This window comes from Rattus norvegicus, chromosome 10 (genome assembly GCF_036323735.1).
Source record: "Rattus norvegicus strain BN/NHsdMcwi chromosome 10, GRCr8, whole genome shotgun sequence".
Classification (NCBI taxonomy): Eukaryota; Metazoa; Chordata; class Mammalia; order Rodentia; family Muridae; genus Rattus; species Rattus norvegicus.
In genome coordinates, this window is record NC_086028.1 from 56,110,179 (window position 1) to 56,132,045 (window position 21,867).

At 40.3% G+C, this 21,867-nt stretch overlaps 1 protein-coding gene across 7 annotated transcripts in view; it reads left to right on the forward strand.

Annotated features, from left to right (window-relative positions):
• Rabep1 (rabaptin, RAB GTPase binding effector protein 1) overlaps positions 1–21,867 on the forward strand; it is a 104,037-nt gene that overhangs the window by 45,437 nt on the left and 36,733 nt on the right. For all 7 annotated transcript variants that reach the window (XR_594720.4, XM_063269681.1, XM_006246795.5 and 4 more), the window contains exons 5-8: positions 2,030–2,149; positions 9,770–9,905; positions 12,610–12,788; positions 15,834–15,965. Coding sequence is in view for 6 of the 7 variants with exons in the window: in XM_063269681.1 (XP_063125751.1) it covers positions 2,030–2,149; positions 9,770–9,905; positions 12,610–12,788; positions 15,834–15,965 (567 nt within the window). In the remaining variant the exon portion in view is untranslated. The remainder of the gene's footprint in view (positions 1–2,029; positions 2,150–9,769; positions 9,906–12,609; positions 12,789–15,833; positions 15,966–21,867) is intronic.

Sequence of the window (21,867 nt, forward strand, 5' to 3'; positions counted from 1 at the left end):
TCTGCTTCTTTTTATTATTATTGTGTGTGTGTGCTGTGTGTATATGTGTTCAGACATGCATGCGGGGGCCAGAGAGCCACTTTATCCCTTCACTGGAATCTGAGGTTTGAATTCAGGCATGTACAGTTGGTGCCATCTCACTGGCCGCATGTACTTTGTGCCTGCCACTGTTCATGGGTTCCTTAAAAGTTTGTTCATGGGCTGGAGAGGTGGCTCAGCGGTCAAGAGCACCGACTGCTCTTCCAGAGGTCCTGAGTTCAATTCCCAGCAACCACATGGTGGCTCACAACTATCTGTAAAGGGATCCGATGCCCTCTTCTGGTGTGTCTGAAGACAGCTACAGTGTACTTATATATAATAAATGAATAAATCTTTTTTTTAAAAAAAAAGTTTGTTCATATGATACCCAGCAGGGAAATTATGAGGTCTTTTGTATAAGTAAATATGGCATATGCTTTTCTTCCGTCCTTTGCCTGTTGATTCTGTAGAGAAACCTCAGCAAGCATCCCAAACAAGCCTTGACAGTGAAGGCGTTTTAAGCTAACATGTCTTTCCAAACAGAATTCAGTTCAACACAAAATAAATAGATTTTTGTAAGGATCAGGGAACAAAGTGGCTCTGAAGCCCTCTTAAATTTCTTTTGTGTGTGTGTGGGGGGGCAGTATTCCCCACATTAGTCAATATAGTCACTTCTTTATTCTGAACAGTTTAGGGTAAGTTTGAGCTTGTTTGTATTAGGTAATGCAGGAGTTCCAACTTTTTGAATTTTTATCCTTTTTTGTTTACTTATTTTCATTTATTTATTTTGTCCCTCACAATATAGACAGCCTGGAACTTGCGATCTTTACCAGGCTGGCTTGAAACTCACAGAGATCCCCCTATCTCTGCTTTTTGAGCATTGGGACTGGGACTAAGTGTGTTTGTTTTTGCTTTTTGAGGCAGAATTGCACTCTGTAGCTCTGGCTGACAACTTGACATGTAGACCTGAGTAAGCTCTACTTGAGTGAGACCCCTTGCCTCTGCCTCCTGAGGGTACACTCAGCTCTTGATTCTACCTCTTACATTTTATAACTGAATTACTCAGTAGAGAAATCAGCTATGGGGCTGGAGAGATGGCTCAGTGGTTAAGAGCGTTGACTGCTCTTCCAGAGGTCCTGATTTCAATTCCCAGTGACAGTGTACTCATATAAATAAAGTAAATCTTAAAAGAAAAAAATCGTCTATGTTACAGTGAATATTTTTCTATTTATTGTCAAATTCTGAGTGAAATATTTGAGAAAACCATAGTTAGACTTGGACAGTCATGGCAATAAACTATTTAAAATGTAATTGGCCCTGGGAGCTGGAGGTAGAGGCAGATGTTGTGTTAGGAACTGAACTTGGGTCCAACGGAAGTGCAGAAATACATGCTTATAAGTGCTGAGCCATGTACCTGACCACACAGTGAAGTTTTATTCTGTTATAAAGACGAACATCCATGTTATTTGCTGGAACCTTGGGCCAAATATTATCAGATATCATCAACAAAATAAGCTGTACTCAAAAAGACAGCTGTTGTACTGTCTCATCTTGTAAATGGAATCTAGGGTGTGTGTGTGTGTGTGTGTGTGTGTGTGTGTGTGTGTGTGAGAGAGAGAGAGAGAGACAGACAGACAGACAGACAGACAGAGACAGAGAGACAGAGAGACAGACAGAGAGACAGAGAGAGATTAAAGACAGGGGAGGATCTTGGTAAAGGAAGAGTGAGGAGAGTGAGGGTGATTGATGGCTCATGCTAATCCGTCAAGTATGTGATGTGATGGACTGGAAAGAAATGAGGTTTGAAGCCTATTATTTTGTAAATATTATAAATACATGCTAATAAAAATTCAAAGAAAAACCTGAAGAAAAGGAGAATTGGTACTCAATCCTATGAATGCTAATAAAATATGTACTATAGTTGTTATACTGATTTTTAGAAAATAGACTCGGGTTTCTTCGAAAAGCCATCAATTAGTAAGTGGTTGCATTTTATCCTTTGTAATCATAGGCCCAAGAGGATGCCGAGAAGCTTCGCTCTGTCGTGATGCCCATGGAGAAGGAAATTGCAGCCCTGAAAGATAAACTGACAGAAGCTGAAGACAAGATTAAAGAGCTGGAGGCCTCAAAGGTTGTGAGACGCTCTTACCCCTCTGCTCCAGTGCTGAGAACAAAATTAGTGTCGCTTAAGAAGCAGTGCTGATGGGGTTGGGGATTTAGCTCAGTGGTAGAGCAAGCGCAAGGCCCTGGGTTCGGTCCCCAGCTCCGAAAAAAAAAAGAAAAAGAAAAAGAAAAAGAAAAAGAAAGAAGCAGTGCTGAGAAATCATTTAGCCTTGCATCTTAAGAATCTTAATTTTTGCTTTAAATTCAGAAAAGCAAAATGAAAGTAAACCCCTGTGTGGTAATTTGCCTTTTGGTTATTTAAACCCTCAGTGATGACACCTAATCATGAATGAAGACTAGTGTCTCATTTTATCCAAGTGAGACTTAACTTCTATTTTTCTCCTACTCTTTCCCCTGAAGCTCCTTTCTTGGTTTACTGAGACAGAGTTGGTCTGTGTAGCCCTGGCTGTCCTGGAACTTGCTCTGTAGATAAGGCTGGTCTCTGCCTCCTGACTGTTGGGATTAAAGGTGTGCACTACCACTGCCTGGCTCTCTTTTTTCTTTTAACAAGTTATCTTTATTGGCTTATTTTTGTAGACAGGGTTTCATGTAGCCCAGGCTGACCTTGAACTTGCTGGGTATTCCATGCCTATTTTATATGGTTCTGGAGCTCAGGGCTTTAGGTCAAGAACTCTGACAACTGAACTACATTTCTAGTCTTAGTTTTCTTACTGAGGAAAAGAAGCTGTTTATAGTTGAGTATTTTCTCATCCTAGTTCGAGACATCTTTTAGAGAGGGTGCACCTCCTATTGGCCATATACACAGCATGGCTGGGATATGGCTCCTTGGTGCAGTGCCTTTCTTGCATGCTCAAGGCCAAGAGATTGATCCTCAGCACTGCATAAGCCCAGCATGGTGACCGATGTCTCATAATAGTATGTCGAAGCCAGAGGACCTGAAGTTCAAGGCCATCTTCAGCTCTGTTGTGAGTTTACATTTATCCTGGATTACATGGGATGCTGCCTTTAAAAAGCCAAACCAAACAGAAAATGAAGTGGAAATATTAATGGGGTATTACATTTTTTATGTCTGGTTTTAGTGCTGGAGATTGAACCTAGGGCTTCACTGAAGTATGTTAGGCAAGTGCTCTACCACTGAGGAAATTTTTCAGTAATGAAAGAAAATACGAGGTTAGAGGTGCAATTAAGGGCTGACACTTGACTAGTGTAGACGAGGTCTGGGTTTGATCTTCAGTACTAAAAGTACTAAAAGAAAATAGGGTCAGCAAGATGGCATGGAAGATAAAGTTGCTTGTCTTCATGCCTGATGACCTGTGTTTGATCTCTGCTATCCACATGATGAAAAGGAGAAGTTGTCTTTTCATCTGCATGTTCCCCAACTCTGCCCCCAACCCCCACTTTAAATAGAATTGTTTGAAAATCTGAGAAGAAGAGTAAGAGAATGTAAGAGGTAAATAGAAGACGGGAGCAGGTGAAATGCTGACTTGCAGCCACGTTGTGTCTATATAATTCTGGAAGCCATAGTAGGTATGATTCCTGTGCAAGATTGGATTGCTAACAAACCTTGTTGCAGAAGCAGAATGGTACATTGTGTTCATACCTCCATGAGGATTTATATGGAGTTAATGGTTGGTGGACGAGGAAGAGACTTTTTTTCCATTGGTATAAACAGGGATAAGGTGCCCATGTTTCCACAATCAAACTCTCACTCAGGCTCCGGTGAACAACTTACTGGTCACAGGAAGGAAAAAAGACATGAAAATAGAAGAGGGGCTGTGTGGGGAGAAAGGGGTCAACAAGGCCGCAGTGGGACGAGAGGGCAACGGAGCAGATGTGATCAAAGTGCAAAGTGTATATGTAGGAAAATACCATCATGAAACCCATTATTATGTGTGAATAATATATGCTGATAAACTCATTAAAACAAGATACGAAACAAATGGAAAAGATTACAAATGTATAAGGAAGGAATGTAGAAATAAATGGAAGTGTATCAGTATTAGTAACTGTAAGCTAATATAGTCAGTCTACAAGATGGTCAGATCAAGTTTTAGGAATCTAGGACCATGAAGATGGCTCATGGCTCAGTAGATAGTGTTTACCACCAAACCTGATAACCTGAGTTCTTCTATATCTTGAACCCACACATTGGAAGGAGAGAATAGACTCATGCAAGCTGTTCTCTGACCTCCTCATGCTCAGAGCACGCATGTGTGCCCACCCCTCCCCCTCACACACACATAAAAGACGACTCTGTTTTTTATATGACATATAACTAAACACAAGGTGTGATTGATCATAAAGAAATAAAGGCCTGGTGGTTTACACTCAGAAGGCTGAGGTAGGAAAATTGCTGTGAGTTTGAGGTTAGCTTAAGCAACAGAGTGAGATCTTATTTCAAACAGAAAAGTAGAAAAGAAAGGGATATTAAAAAAAATCACACATGGTGTAAATTTAATGAAATGAAAACTGCTGTGAGCAAGTATAAGATAAAAGAGGTGAAGGTGGAAAAATAAGAGATAAGGGCTGGAGAGGAGCCCAGCACCTGAGGCAGCTCCCAGCCATTGTAGCTGCTCCTAGGGGTCGGGGCCAGGCGTGGTCTCTGGGCACTAGCACACACAGCATGCATGAGTTTGTGCAGGCACACACAAACATAGAAAAAAGATCAACAAAAGAGAGTAGAAATAAGGAGATAATAAGTATTCAGTAGTCAGAAATCAGCATTTAGTAACCTGGATGACTGGTCAGAGTTCTTATTTTTATTATCCTTTGGTTGTTCAGCTGTAAAATTAGAATAATAAGGGAGGTGAGGGTACGAAAAGAAGAAAAATTTATGGACAATATGACTGTTTATCTTACAAGGATACACATTCAAATTAGAACATGCTTCAGGTAATGCATGGGGAAAAGTTATTATTTCCAGATACACTATGTTTTGTTTGTTTGTTTGTTTTTAATGAAACTCACAGTTGGCTGGTTGGTTGGTTTTTTGTTTTTTGTTTTTGTTAAAGATTTATTTATTTATTATATATAAGTACACTGTAGCTGTCTTCAGACACACCAGAAGAGGGCATCAGATCCCATTACAGATGGTTGTGAGTCACCATGTGGTTGCTGGGAATGGAACTCAGGACCTCTGGAAGAGCAGTCAGTGCTCTTAACCTCTGAGCCATCTCTCCAGCCCATACACTATATTTTATTTCAGCATTATATTTATCTTTTAAAAAATAAAGTCATTAGTAGTATCAAATTTCAAAGAATTAGTGTTATATAGTCCAATACTCTAGCTACAGATTATTTATAATAAAATATCTAGAGATGGGGAAAAATTGCCAACTACTTAGGGTGGCGTGAATATTACATGTGTTCTTTTGTTGTGAGCCAGTGAGTTTCTGAGGGTTGCTTCAGGAAAGGTGTCATTTAGTAGTGGTTACACCACTAAAGAAAATGTCGTTTCCTCTTTCAGGCACCACTGACTGCACATAAACCCTCAGGGACAACAGAGGCCCATCATGACAGAACGGTGGCAGGATTAATCTTGTGCAGTAGTCACAGCTCTTCTGCACCTGCCATTTCCTGCCCTGAATCATTTTTACAGCTCTCCCCACTTCCTCTGGCTCTCACACTCTCTCTAGCCCCTCATCTACGTGGGGCCTTGGAAAGGGATAGGGATGTGTGGTTTAGGAGCTGGCACTCAACATTAGCTTCAGCTCAGACCTTTGCCCAGTTGTGAGTCTACTACCTGCCCCAAAGGAAAGAAAACCTAGAGGGAACATTATTCTAAGGGAGTAAGCATAAATATTCTTAAAAGGCATTTTGACAATCACATGATGCATACTTAACAAAAGAACATTAGTAGTTTTTCCATTTGGCCTATGACCTCCACAGCCATGGGTACGTTTTGCTTGACTGGTTGGTTGTGTGGTAACTGGGGTCTACAACTTAGTGGTAGTTTTCTTCCAGCAGCCTACATAGCACCTTTTAGTATTCTGAAAGATGATAGCCAACAGGAAGGAAGCGTCCCTCTTAGCCTCATCTTGATTTCTTTATAAATTTACAACCAAAGCAGGTAGTGTCTTCAGGTGGGATCTTGACATCTACTTCTGATAGGCAGCAACAGCCATGGCCAATACTTAACAGTACACTCTGAAGAGAAAAACAGTAAAAAGTGAAAATAAATGGAAGGAAATACAGAATAGCAGAAATTAGTGAGATAAAATAAAAACTGTGGAGAATGGGAAAAATAAAAGAACTGTGAAGAATGTCGACATAAAAAGAGAAATTTGGGGATTGGGGATTTAGCTCAGTGGTAGAGTGTTTGCCTAGCAAGTGCAAGGCCCTGGGTTCGGTCCCCAGCTCCGAAAAAAAAAAAGGAAAAAAAAAAAAAAGAGAGAGAAATTTATATAGAAAAAAATCAGGAAAGTGAAAAAAAAAATCAGAAATGGGGTACGACTCCTGATCTAAAAATAGTAAACACTATAAATAATGTTACACAAGTAAATTTGAAAAAAAGATTTTAGGGCTGGAGAGATGACTCAGCAGTTAAGAGCACTGTCTGCTTTTCCAGAAGTCCTGAGTTCAAACCCCAGCAACCACATGGTGGCTCACAACCATCTGTCATAGGATCTGATGCTCTTCTGGTGTGTCTGAGGATAGCTACAGTGTACTTACATACATAAAATAAATCTTAAAAAAAAAAAGAAAAAAAATTTTCAAAATTCTGTTGGTAAATGCTAGTAATTCCAGCACTTGTGAATCAGTGGTAGAAGGATTATACTGTCAAAATCAGCCTAAACTAGTAAGATGTTTTTGTAAAACAAGACTAAACAAGTTATTATAATGGGTTATACAGTTTTCTTCAAATTAAAATAGAAAAGCTAAAATAGTAATTATTACAGAATCGGCAGCTGAAAGTCTTTTTTGGTATGTGGAATATGCATGCATGTTGTGGGTGTGTCTGGTGTATGTGCTCTCAGGAGGCAGAGTCATTGGAATCTCTGTTTGAGGGCAAGGCACGGTAGCTTGTGGGCTGAAGGACAGGTAGGGTGATGCAGCCACATAAGGAGTAAAGGCAATGCAGATGAAAGTGGGTTTCAAAGTGTACAAAGCTCTAAAGTCTACAGAAGAGATTTGTGTAAGCACTCATGGTTCAAGTGTACCAAACAGGTCCAGCCGCTCTCACTGCACTAGACATTTGTTGACTGCTGTAGGGTTCTGACAGCTCTTGCTGCTCACTCCCTCTTTCTCCTAACACCATCTGCTGTTTTTGGGAAGGTATCCTTAGAAGTCTGACCTCACCCTGTCTTTGCTGCCACTTGTGTAACCTTTATTCTTTTTTTTTTCTTTTCTTTTTTTCAGAGCTGGGGACTGAACCCAGGGCCTTGCACTTGCTAGGCAAGCGCTCTACCACTGAGCTAAATCCCCAACCCCATAACCTTTATTCTTAATTATTTTTTATTTTTCTTTTTGAGGTGTGAGTGTATGGGAACGTGTCTTACAACATAGCCCAGGGTAGCCTGGAATTTGCAGTAGTCCTGTCTCAGCCTCTTGAGTGCTGGGATTACAGACATGAGTAATCTCTCTTAATATCTCTGTCTCTGTCTCACTGTATGGCCCTGGCTATCCTGGAACTTGCTATGTAAACCAAACTGGCCACATGCCTTTCTTTGCTTCCAGGAGTGCTGGAATTAAAAGCCTTACATATGGTTCTGATTTGAGTTGTTAGGGGTGTGTGATTCAAGGATATTTACATGCTGTGCTGCCATTCAGCACCTTCCTAGTAATAACTTTCAGGTGTTAGAAATTCATCTTATTGTTAATTCAAAGAGGAGTGTATTCTAAGAAGTAGTGTGCAGTGGTATCTGATTGTAAGTCATCCTCGTTAGAGCTGCTGCTAACTATGCTACTTTCACCTGGGACAGGTGTTGAAGAGACTGCCTTACAGTGTTCACCTCTGTCACGCTGGCCAGATGTCAGCTTCCAGCACAGCGGGAAATGAGCATTTTCGTTCCTGACATATAATAGTCTAGGAGTAAATATTACTGAGACCACATGAGCTTGCTTTTTTTTTTTTTTTTTTAAAACTCGGAGTCCCTAGACACTTTTTTTTAAAAGATTGATTTATTTATTTATTTATTTATTTATTTATTTATTTATTTATTTATTTATTTAATGTATATGAGTACACTGTAGCTGTTTTCAGACACCAGAAGAGGGCATCGGATCCCATTACAGATGGTTGTGAGTCGCCATGTGGTTGCTGGGAATTGAACTCAGGACCTCTGGAAGAGCAGTCAGTGCTCTTAACCTCAGAGCCATCTCTCTAGCCCCCGAGCTTGCTGTTTTAGCTTGAAAAAGGAGATAGTTCATGAAAAAGATATTGAATTTGAAACTAGGTATAAGCATTTTGAAAATAAAACAGAAAGTTACTCATACATACTGAGTTTAGGACAGACAGTTTATATGACAAGTAAAACAAGTGATACTCTCACCCTACTTTTTTTTTCTTGAATGGTATTGCATTTTATTTTGGTTGTGCCTGTTTTATTTATGTAGGCTGTGTGGTTACCAGTCTGAGTATTACAACAGGAAATGTAGTATGAAAAGATAGGATTTAAAATTTTTCAGCATTTATTTGCCTTCAAGTTTGTGTGATTATTATGAGACCAGTTAGCTTTTACATCATGACTTCTCTTTAGAAAAAAATAGACTGTCATGATGCACATGTGGAGGTCAGAGGTCAACCGTAGGTGGTCAGCTCTCCTGCCATGTAGGTTCTCTGGATCTAAGTCCGATCTTTAGTCTTAGGGGCAAGCACCTTTTACCTGCTGAGCCATCTCGGTGTCTTAACTTGTTTAACTTCTATATGTATTGATCAAAATGAATCCACTTTATAAATGTAAAGCACTTGAATTACCTCCCTAGAAATCAAAGAAAAGTTGTAAGAATGTTATGCCATTTCTATCTTACCTAAAAGGAGAGCAGAGGGACTGAGGAGACATAATTAGGGCTGGACTTCAATCCCTGGAACCTATAGGGGAAAAAAAAACCCGGGTGTGGTGGGTGTATTAGCACTATGGAGAAGGAGAGAAAGAGAGAAGGAGATAGGCAGATACTTGGGGCTTAGTATATAGCCACCCTACATATACTAGATAAGTTCCAGGTCAGTGACAGACCCTATTTCAAAAACAGAATAAAATAGAGCCTCTAGGTAGCTGGTACCTAAGGGATGACATGTATAGTTGTCTGATTTACAAACATGTGCTTTGTGCACCTATGCATATATGTGCACTCTCACACAAATGTGCTTGTGTGCATGCACACACAAAAGCAAATCATAATTTTGTTGATGAAAAGGAGAAACAAGCATATGCATGCGTTGCTCTGTAAGTACAAATTAGAACAACCTTTTTGAAAGCATGATATAAAAGAATTATATATATATATATATATATATATATATATATAATTTTACCTATATATTTAACCTAAAGAATTATGGCTAGTGTCTCTCAATTCTGTTATTTTCTAAATTTGTATTCTATTTTCAGGTTTAAAATTTAGCCATTGATATTTACCTTATTTGCCATTTCTACCAGGGTTGTAAAGTTAAGCTTCATACTTTCAGGTTAAGGAACTGAATCATTATCTGGAGGCCGAGAAGTCTTGCAGGACTGATCTGGAGATGTATGTAGCTGTTTTGAACACCCAGAAATCTGTTCTACAGGAAGATGCTGAGAAATTGAGGAAAGAACTGCATGAAGGTAAATAAATTTATGTCTTGTATATTTTCACTTTACCCCAACTATGTAAGTAAAATTCATATTAATTAATGACAGCATCACACCCTAGCCCACCAATGCAGCGTGCTAGTGATGCAGTCTGAGCTTTGTCGTCAGTTTGAAAGGCTCTGTGAGAGCTGCTGGAGGAGTTCAGATTGTTAAGGAGCCTTTCCTTCCACCACTGTGTCAGCAATAACTTCAAAAGGCGTGAGCTCTGGGCAAAACGTGCTGATGTTAAAGTGCTTTTCTGCACAGTATTCATAGGGAAGTGGATTAGCAAAAGTGAGAGTGGGGTAGAGAGCATCTCATGTCCAGCTGTCTAAGGGATGGTTTTGACTTCACTAATGAAGATAGATTTACAGCGCAATGTACAAGTGAACTCTGTATTTCCCCAAACTTAAAAAATATGAAGAAGCAACTGAATTTGGATGTGGTGCCTATAATCTTAACACTTGAGAAAATGAAGTAGAGGCATCATTAGTTTGAGACCAGCTTGGACTACAGAGTGTGACTCGGTCTCAAAAACAAACAGAAGCAAACAGACATGGATTGGAGAGATGGGTCAGCAGTTAAGAGCACTACTGTTCTTAGAGAGGTCATCCTGTAGAGCTTTGGTGGGCAGCTCATAGTTGCCTGTAAGTCCTGCTCCAGGGTTTCTAGTGTCCTCTTCAGATCTCTGCATGCACCTGTACTTGTATGCATAGAATCATACCCACTTATATATACATAATTGAAAATTAAAAATACAATACTTTGAAAAATTATTTTTTACTTTTTTTTTAGAGATTTATTTATTTGTCTTATGTATATGACCACATGGTCCTTGGCACGCCAGAAGAGGGCATCAGATCCAATTATAGATCATTAAAATGAGGAAGTAAAAGCAGTAATTTTTGGTGGTTGGGGTCTTAGTTTGGTGGTGGAGTACTTGCCTAGGAAGCACAATGCCCTGGATTTGGTCCTTAGCTCTGAAAAAACAAAAAATTTAAACAAAAAAATGCCAGTGATTTCTGTAACTGATACATAGCTCATCAAAAAAGTATCTTGGGGTGGATAAGATGGTTGAGTGGTCACGCCTGATGACTTGAGGATCCATTTGGGAGGAGAAAAGGACGTCTACAAGTTGTCCTCTGACCTCTACATACATATAACCTACCACACACAAAGCAAGAGTGTCCTGAGAAGAGAAGAGAAGAGAAGAGAAGAGAAGAGAAGAGAAGAGAAGAGAAGAGAAGAGAGATAAACATTGAGGAGCATAACAGCCTAACAGCAGGTTACGGTCTCACTGGGGGACCAGGTCTGTTCAGCATCATACCTGCTCAGCAGCTGTGGGATGGAGCACCATACAGCTGCCCTGCTGGGAAGTGGACTGAGATGTGGCAGGATCAATAGTGGAGGCTGAGGCAGACGGATCTCTTAAGTTCAAGGTCAGCCTGGTCTACAGACTGAGTTCCAGGACAGCCAGGCTACACAGAGAAAGAAACCCTGTCTTGAAAAACCAAAACCCAAAACAAATAGAGCAAATTAAAAAAAAAATTGGGGGTGGGGTGGGGCATTTAAAGAAATACTAGTTTGGGCTGGAGAGATGGCTCAGTGGTTAAGAGCACTGAGTGCTTTTCCAGAGGTCCTGAGTTCAAATCCCAGCAACCACATGGTGGCTCACCACCATCTGTAATGGGATCTGATGCCCTCTTCTGGTGTGTCTGAAGACAGCTACAGTGAATAAATAAAATTTTTAAAAAAGTTTTGGAGGTAGAACCTGCCGAGACTGTTCCTGAACTCTCAAGCTCCCTATTAGCTGGGACTGCAGACTTAGGCCATTATACCCAGCCGAAAGAAGTCATGGTCACATGGTGCTTTTAATATTTTTGTTGTTGCTTTCTGAAGTCAAGTTTTAAGTGTTTTATGAAGCCTGGAACCAAACTCCTGGCTACAGCTAAGGGAGTGTGTGCAAAGTGGTTCAGCAGGTGTGATGGCACACACCAGAAAATTCCTAGGCTGCACAGTGAATCAGTCCTATCCTGAGTCCCCACCCTCCCAGCTAGTTCAGCAAATCAGTGGACAGAGACAGTAAACAAAATGCGCTGCTAGAGTCGCAGACCTGGGCAGGCCACAGGGCCTGTTCTGTAGATAGAGATCATGCGTTATCATTTGGGTTGTGACTGAGCCTTTGAAGGCTTTTAAAACAATGTGTTTTCTCAATATTACGTTTGTCTATGGTATATCACGTGTTGTGTCCCAAGAGAACATAGAGATAATTACCATAGCTATAATAACAGCTCTAAGTTCTGCAGTAAAGCAACTCAACATTTTTAAAAATTTATTCAGGTTTTCCAAAACTTAGGAAGCACAGAAGTTGTTTATTCCTAAGGGCATACTTGAGGTGACTTTGGTTTCAAGGGATGGTGCGGGAATAGTTGTCTTATTCAGGTGTAGATTGCTCCTTGGTGTCAGTCATGAGTAAAGCTCACAGAATAGAATGCTGGACAGATCTGTAGTAGACCTATGCTGAAGAAATTGCCTACCATTAAAAATGCAGTGTGTTTGGGGCTGGGGATTTGGCTCAGTGGTAGAGCGCTTGCCTAGCAAACGCAAGGCCCTGGGTTCGGTCCCCAGCTCTGAAAAAAAGAAAAAGGAAAAAAAAATGCAGTGTGTTTGATTGGGGGTGTGATGTGCTCCTGAACAGTTTGCCATCTCTTGGAGCAAGAGCGACAACAACACAACCAGTTAAAACACACGTGGCAGAAGGCCAACGACCAGTTTTTGGAATCTCAGCGCTTGCTGATGAGAGACATGCAGCGAATGGAGATCGTGTTAACTTCAGAACAGCTACGACAAGTTGAAGAACTGAAGAAGAAAGATCAGGTGAATAGTCCTTTTCTTAAAAGATTGATTTTATTTTTCATTCTATGTATGTATGTCTGTGTGTCTTTAGGAGGGGTGTTTGCTTTAGAGTACATTGAAGGAGGGTCGGGGGTGGGGCTGGGGGAACAAAGGTCCTGCTTGGAGCCACACTCAGGCCCTCTGCAAGAGCAAGAGGCACTGTGAAGTGCTGAGCTGCCCCTCCAGCCCCAGACAGTTGTTTCTTAGAAAAGATGTATTTATTTTTGTTGAGCGTGTCATCACTTGGACTTTGAGCATCCTTGTGATTTTACTTTTAATGCCACTTTGAAAAACTATAGTAGCTACCCAGATGTGGTGGCATACACCCAGATGTGGTGGCATACACTTACAGTCCCAGCCCTCGGGGTACAGTTGGAGAGCGATGACGATGAGAGCAGCAAAGCTCTGCTCAAAAACCAAGCCAGCCATTGGGAGGACTTTGTCCGCTTACACACTATCTCATATGTGGGACTGGGTTAGAAATAACCTTCGGAGACGGAAGGATGCAGCTCTGCGTATTTCTGAGAACATTTTTTCAGCAGTATGCACTTCTCTCAGAATTCTGAGTTTTCAGAGCAGGCCAGATGTGTGCTTGCTTCAAAAGTCTGACTAAAATGTGATAGGATGGGAGTAGTGGCTTATACCTGATGTCCCAGCCCTTAGGAGGCAGAGAAAGGAGAATCATGATTTCAAGGCCAGCCTAGGGTAGGTAGTGAGATCCTGTCACACAACCAAGCCCACTGGACAATGAGTAACGAAACTCTAACACTTTCTTATAGGAAAAGGTGCTTGTTTTAGATACAAAGCGAGGTACTTAAGAGATGGTTCCTTGGTTAAAAGCACTTGTTGCTCTTGTAGAGGTCTTAGGTTCAATTCCTGGTAGTTTACAACCATCCACTCTTGTTCCAGGGGATCAGATGCCCTCTCCTGACCTGTGAGAACACCAGCAGTCATACGGCACTCATACATACATGTAGGCAAAACACATAAAATAAAATGAATAACTATAAATATTTTTAAAAATACAAATGAAATAGTATCAAGTGTTCAAGCACACTCAGTTTTTTGTTTTTGTTTTTTTGTTTTTTTTTCCGGAGCTGAGGACGGAACCCAGGTCCTTGAGCTTGCTAGGCAAGCACTCTACCACTGAGCTAAATCCCCAACCAAGCACACTCAGTTTGGTAGTGTCTTCTAGATTAGCTCTGTGTACTGTGACCAGGCACTTAGTATTGCCCTCCCCATATAACTTGTACAACTTGAGTATTATTTTACACCTGCTTTCTCATAAGCACTATCTTGGGTGTGTTTATATTCCAGTTCTGCCTCACTCTTGTTAACTGGTAGCATAGCGACCATAACTGATTTTATCTTCTTTATAGTGGACATCAAGAGCTGCCTCCACTCTTGGGCCTTCTCCATCTCAGATAGTGTCACAGCCAGTCTTCTCTGGCATAGTGTCTATGTGTACAAGTATTTTCCTAGACTAGCTGTTTAAAGTGCTCTCTGCTTTTTTAGGCATTAAAATATTTTAAAATGCTATATGTGCTTAGGTTAGTTTTTTTTTTTTTTTTTTTTTTTTTTGGTTCTTTTTTTCGGAGCTGGGGACCGAACCCAGGGCCTTGCGCTTCCTAGGCAAGCGCTCTACCACTGAGCCAAATCCCCAACCCCTAGATTTTGTTTCTTGGTTTTTATTTTAATTTTGTTTTTAAATTCATGCTTAAAATGTAGATTTTTAATTTCATTAGTCTTTTACTTTTAAAATGATTGTTGAAGCCCTTCATTAAAGCTTATTGTTAGTGGCATTGTGCTGAGGCTTTATGAAGCTTCTCTCAAGCACTTCTCAGCCACCTAAGACTTTGTGAGGCAGGCATTACATAGCCATGCCTGTTGTAGCCTAGGAAGCAAGCAAAGGAAGGTGATGGCAGTGCGCACACTTGAGCAGGTCAGTCGAGAGTTTAATTACTTGATGACCACTTTCTTGTTCCTGCCTTCACTTTTCATGGACCTGCCCACATGTCAGTCTGGTCAGCCCTTTGCTCTTCTACCAGAAGTCTATTCTTTGAGGCTTCTGTCTTACAAATAGAATAGTTCCTTTCCCCTGGAGCCCTTAGTGGCCTTCTCTCATTCAATGAGCAGGTTCATCTTACTGTCTTTTAGGATTCAGCTCTAGAAGTTATATCCGTTGGGTTCCCTTCGCTGGCTTTCTTAAATGAAACCAAAACTAGTTTGTATTTTTTCCTTCCTGCAGAATTCTGTGTGTACTTTTCTGTATAGTTACGTTTGTTCCTCCTCACTAGACAGAAAAGATGTATTTATTTTTGTTGAGCGTGTCATCACTTGGACTTTGAGCATCCTTTTATGTTTTGTATAAGTCTCTTATATGCTATCTTTTTCCTCCCCTCACTTCCCTCTTTCTCTTCTTCTTTTAGTTTTATGAAATAAGGTTTCACTGTGTAGCACAACCTGGCCTTGAATTTGTGCATCCTGACTTCAGGTCACTGGGATTACAGTTCCCATTGGTAGTACCAGTATGTTTGGTAATAGTTTATATATGTTTTCAGTGGGGGTACGATGTTGGAATAACTTTTCCTGCTATCCGTGATGAGAGAAGGTTTGTTCTGCATAGTCTCCTGTTCTGGATTATCTGCAGCAGGGAGTTGCTTTTCTTTTGTTTGTCTGTCTTTTGTACAGTGTGCGTTCTTTTTTTTTTTTTTTTGTTTTTTTTCCGGGGCTGGGGACCGAACCCAGGACCTTGTGCTTCCTAGGTAAGCGCTCTACCACTGAGCCAAATCCCCAACCCCCCAGTGTGCGTTCTTAAATGTTATTTTCTGATTTGCTTACTTTGTGCTTATAGTAGTGAAATGTTATGACCAGCGGCCCCTTCTCCTGATTACAGAACAAATAATCTGTCCAGTTTTCATTCTCGGAGAGATCTCTGCTCTTGTCTTAAGTGGAAGAAGAACTATATGATGCTTACATATAGATTACCTGGGTGACTCAATGATGCTTTTTCTTCCTAACTTTTAGGAGGAGGATGAACAACAAAGGATCAATAAGGGAAAAGATAACAAGAAAATAGACACTGAAGAAGAAGTAAAAATACCAGTAGTATGTGCTTTAACTCAAGAAGAATCTTCAACCCCACTATCAAATGAAGAGGTAAAGTGAGTCAGTGACTACAGTTAGTTACTCTATGCTGGGTGGGAGAGGCTGAGCTGAGAGACTTTCTTTGAGTCCAAGACTTAAAGTATCTCAAAAAACTTTTATACATAAATTCATAATTTTAGTTTATTTCTACATCAGTCAGTTACCTTGTATGTTAGTGAGGATATCGATTGCTGTGATTAAACGCCAAGACCAAATGTCACGTCACACCCCATCATTGAAGAAAGTCGAGCAGAAGCTCAGAGCAGGAAGGGAGTGTCAGGAACTCATGCAGAGGGCCATGGAGGAATGTGGCTCTGGCCTCATGGATTAGACTGCCTGCTTTCGTATACAACCAGGACTACCTGCCCAGAGTTGATATAACTCAAAATGGATTGGTCCCTTGTACATCAATTAATTAAAAAATGTCCCACAAGCTTGCCCAGGGGCAAAGGCTCTAGTGGGAGCATCTTTTTTGAGTTGAAGGTTCCTCTTCCTGAATTACTCTAGCTTGTGCTGACTTGATAAAATAATAACCAGGGCACCTTGCTCGTGTGGAAAGTACATAGATGAAAATGAGATAAACGTCAGCTGTTTTCCATTGTAGTTGCTCTTACGGCATCTTAACACTATCTGAAACATACCGAAATTTCATTCGTCATTTAAAATTACTAGCTCTTTCTTTACTGCTATTTTCAAATGTCATACATCAGAACAGGTTTCTAAATGGTCTGTTTTTTGGTTTTGTTTTGAAGAGGAATTGGAGGATTATTGAATTTTTTTTTTTCAGTAACAGATTTAAGCACAAAGTTAATAGAAAGGAGTCAAGGGAAAGGATAAGACATTTAAATGTGGACTTTTCAAAAATTGTCTGATGTCCTTTTACATCTTATACATATATACATTATATATGTATAATCTTTTATACACACACACACACACACACACACACACACACACACACACACACTTGAATGTAGGTGTTTGCCTGCATATGTCTGTACTATGTGCATGCAGTGGTCACAGGGCCTTAGGTCCTCTGGAACTGGAGTTACAGATGTTTGGGAGACCCCAGTGGGTGCTGGGAATCAAATACACATGGAAGAGTAGTCAATGCTGTAACGAGAACCACATCTCCAGCCTGGTGACATTTTTAATGTGAATTATTAATATTGCTAAATACTTGCTTTTTTGGTGGGAGGAATGACAGGGTTTTGCTCTGTAGTTCAAGCCGACCTTTCTCTCAAGGTTACTCCTTCTTCAGCTTCCTGAGCATTTGGGATGATTACAGAAACTTGTCACTTGTTCAATTCTAGTGTTGGGGTGTGAGTTCTGAGGGTAGAAGGTAAACTGTGGCAGATGACATTGAAGTTCTGAGGAAGAATGCAGGTGCTGGGAAGGAAGGACAGAGAGGCCCAGAAGTACAGATGTGTCAGGTGTCTGTTATGCCTGTAGCCTGCCATCTCACATCTGCTGTGTGGCAGGGCCTCTGCACTGGATGTCCGTCCTCCTTTAGCCTTCCATGCTCTGCTGCACCCTCACATTACTGTCTGGCTCTCTTCTCTTCCTTAATTGTGGTTGTGGTCAGATCACTCTAGTACACAAAGCAGCACTCACCACCATAACGCGTGTCACTGAGTAGAAATTTGTGTAGACTGTTCAAACCATTTGAAAGAAGAATTTTCTTTCTAATTTTAAATTGGTTGTGTGGGCACATTTATGTGTGGGTGTGACGGTTTGTACATGTGTGTACACGTCTGGAAGAGGTCATTAGTACCTCTGAAGCTGAAGTTATGAGTGGTCATGAGCTGTCTGACATGGATTCTGGGAACCAAACTCAGGTGCTCTGTGAGAGCAGCAAATGTTTTTTTGTTTTAAACCACTGGGTCATTTTTTTTTTAGCTCCAAGAAGGTTGGTTTTTTTGTTGTTGTTGTTGTTATTGTTGTTGTTGTTTTGTTTTTTAACAAACAGACATTTGTTTTAGTATGGGGTGGGTGTGTGTGGAGGCATTCAGCATACATGTGGAGGTCAGGGGACTGTTTTTTTCCCCCTCTCATTTTGTGGGACTTGGGGTCTTTTGGCTTGGTGGCAAGTACTTTTACCCACTGACCCATTTCTGTGGGCCAGAAAGAATCTCCTAATAGCCATATTGGTCATTCTCTTGTGCCAAGTTGTCCCCTCACCTGTTGGTTCCTTCATGTGGAATGCTTGCTTCCTTCTTTCTGCTTATTAAACGTTCTCCTGTTCATCCTTCACAGCTCATGCTGACGCTCCCTCTTTAGTAAAGGAAATAACTTCTATACCTAGTGCCTTTGGGGTAAAAATTAATGATCCTCCTTCCCCAGTTGAGTGTCCCTTCTAGCTTTACCTTTTGTTCTTAACTTCACTATAATTAGGCCTGGCTGCTTGTGATCCATGCGTGTAAGTCCTGTTCGTGTCGTCTGTGTTGCTGATAGTTACACTCATAAGGACCATGGCCCCAGCCCGGGGGTCAAGTGCTGGCTTACTGTGTGTAAGGCCCTGTGTCTGACCCAGCGTTGGAGAGGTGGAGACTTCGAGCACACACTGCCCTAACTGTCGGCTCCTTTTCCAGCTGGTGAACAAGTTGCAGTTCAGTTAAATGTATTTGCCTAACAGGTATCTTGTTTCTGATTAGTTTACAGGTTTACTCTGAGCCATGTCCAGTACAGTTTCAGGTGCCTTGTAATTTCATGTTTATTGATAGCTTGACACCAAAAAAATTTTTTTTATTTTAAAAAATTCTGGCAAATACTGAAAAGTATAATGCCATTGTTTTTGTGCGTTTTTGTTGTTTGTTCTGGAGCAGACACCAAAGGCTCCTTGGCTGATTTTGCTCTGCATTTTTAATCTTAGAATTCCAGGAGAATGTCTGTATCTTTGTATTTAGCCAGATATTACATGGTATTAGCACCATGCAGTATTCTACCCAGCAAAGTTTAGAAAACAGGAAAGGAAAATGTGTGATTTATAAAGAAGTATTTTTCTTATGTTTGTTTCTGTTTTTGATAGCTTTCTCCTACCAAGCGTATTATTTCCCAGACTTTAAAATATAATGTTGGCTTTCTGCTGGGGATGCTTTGCCATCGGGTATGAGGTTCTAGGTTCAGCTCTGCAGCCCTCCACTCCACTGAGTTGGTGAGTGAGTGAGTGTGTGAGTGAGTGAGTGAGTGTGTGTGTATGAATGTGAGTGTGTGTGTGTGAATGTGAGTGTGTGAGTGTGTATGAGTGTGTGTGTGAGTTTGTGTGTGTGTATGAGTGAGTGCGTGTGTGAGTATGTGAGTGTGTGTGAATGTGAGTGTGTGAGTGTGTATGAGTTTGTGTGTGTGTATGAGTGAGTGCGTGTGTGTGAGTGTGTGTGTGTGTGTGTGTGTGAGAGTGTGCGTGAGTGTGTGTTTCTACTTTCAGACCTGATACTTTGCATTTTCAGTGTTGAATATAATTGTCTTATGTTCAGATTCATGATAATTTAATTTGGCTGGTAAACTAAAATCAACATGGAATACTTTGTAGACTTAGATTTATTGCTAAGGACATTTACTATTTTTAAACAATCCGATGTCGCCTTTATTTTTGTACTTAGAATGTGCTTTTTCACTATGAAAGGAATAGGAAAATATGGAGTATTTGTGAAGTGCAGGAAGGACTTTACAAATAAAAATAATTGTTTTGATCACTCAGAGACAACTGTCTCTAGTTTTTCGTCATGTGTCAGTCTCCTCTTTCTGTAGTCTTTCCCAGGATAACGTATGTTCCCACTTATTTTACTTGTTTTTTTTTTCCTTTATTTTGTTTGAGACAGATCTTTATGTAGCCCAGGCTGGCCTTGAGCTTCTGAACTTTTTGCCTCTATTTCCCATGTGCTGGGATTACAGGTATATGTCATCATGCCTGACTGGTACTTTGAAAATATACTCTAATTGTTCCTGCATGTTTATGAGCGTTCTTATTTGCTTAACTCTAGTTTAAGAATTTGTCACCCTTAAACTTCTTTTAACCCATAGTATAATTTTAATATAAATGTTCCATAATCTCTTTGGCAATTTCCCTACTACTTTGTGACAAGGCTTTAGTTTATGAGGTGGCTGACAGCATAAGGAGGTGACAGCATGGAGGTTAGTATCTTCGGAACAGTTTGCTATTACATTTTCTGTCTTTTTTTTTTCTCTCTCTCTCAAGCCCAGTATGTGTTGAATAAATACTGTGTGTGCCACTGCTGTCTGTCACCATCACATGCCTTCCCTAGAAATGAGAGCCATGACATGCCGTGCAGGCACGGAGAGGAACTCAGGCCTGGCGAGTTTCAATAGTTCTGGCAGCCTTTGGGTCTGTCATAGGGATTGCTTTACTTGTTTGGGATCTACTGTTCTTGGTGATGTGGAGCAGCAGAAGTAATGGCTTGGTGAAAATTGGATAAAGGAGGTGGTATAGGTCTGAGACTGTTCAGTTTACATGTGATGAGTGCTAGGGTACATAGTCTCTGCCTGGCCAGGAAGGACTCCAAGATGCCAAAACACGATGAACTGTGGAATAAACATGGGTAACATACTGCTTATCAGATTCGTTATTTTTTGCTGATGTAAATGTTTTTATTAAATAACACTGTAATGTTATTTGTAATATATAATCTTCCTTGTACAAAAAAGTCATTGTAATGGGTCTTATTCAAGTTCTTGGAAAAGAACAGCTGAGTTTACAGGCATTAATTAACATTTTTAAGATAATATAAAATATTTTAGAATTATATATTAGACCGCAGAATAGTCTTTTGTTTTTATATTATAATTTTTCCGTGTCATGGCACGTCTGTGGAGCTAAGAGGCATCTTGTGGAATAGGCTTTCTTTTTTGAACATGTTTTAGGTAAAGCACAGAGCATCAGGTTTGGAGCAGGTGTCCGTAACAGCTGAGCAGATAAATAAAACAGAACAACTTTCACTTCCCTTGTGCTGTTTGTGTCTCTCATGCTGTTACAGCTAAGGTGATCTAGTCTGTCTGTCTCCTTCCCTCCCTCCCTCCTTTCCTCCCTCCCTCCCTCCTTTTCTCCCTCTTTCCCTCCCTCTCCCTCCTTCCTTTCTTCCTTCCTTCCTGTTTTATTTGTTATGTGTATATGAGTACACTGTCTTCAGACACACCAGAAGAGGGCATCAGATCCCATTACAGATGGTTGTGAGCCACCATGTGGTTGCTGGGAATTGAACTCAGAACCTCTGGAAGAGCAGTCAGTGCTCTTAACCACTGAGCCACCTCTCCAGCCCCAGTAGTTTTTTTTAAATTAAATTTATTTTATTATATTATTTTGTGTATGTGGGTGTTTTGCCAAATATGTGTTTATACACCATTTGTGTGCCATGTTGGATTTCTTTGGGACTATAGTTTAAATATGTTTGTGAGTCAACATGTGGGAGCTGGGAACCAAACCTGGGTCCTCTGAAAGAGCAGTCTGTGCTTTAACCACTGAGCATCTCTGCAGCCTTGATTGTTAGGGTTTTGAAGTTAATTTTCATTTTGAAAGTTTACAGAATGGGTTTTTAGTTTACTTTTGTTATTATTTGGGACAGTTGCCATCAATAGCTTAATTAAACTGGTTTTTTTTTTCCTAGCAATTTGAATTTCAAATGAGTAAAAATATTTGAAAGAAAAGAAATGGAGAAATTAACATAAAAAAATCAACTTTTTATTATACCAGATAACAAATCACTTGAAAATAAAAAACAATAACATCAACAGGTGTATTCTTCAGTTTTTTTCTAGTTGGTTCATAAAATGATTTTAAAACAAAAAATAGGTCCAACATGGTGGCATAGTACCTTTAACATCAGCACTTGGAAGGCAGAGATAGACAGATCTTTGTGAGTTCTAGGTCAGTCACAGCTACGTGATAAGACCCTGTCTAAAG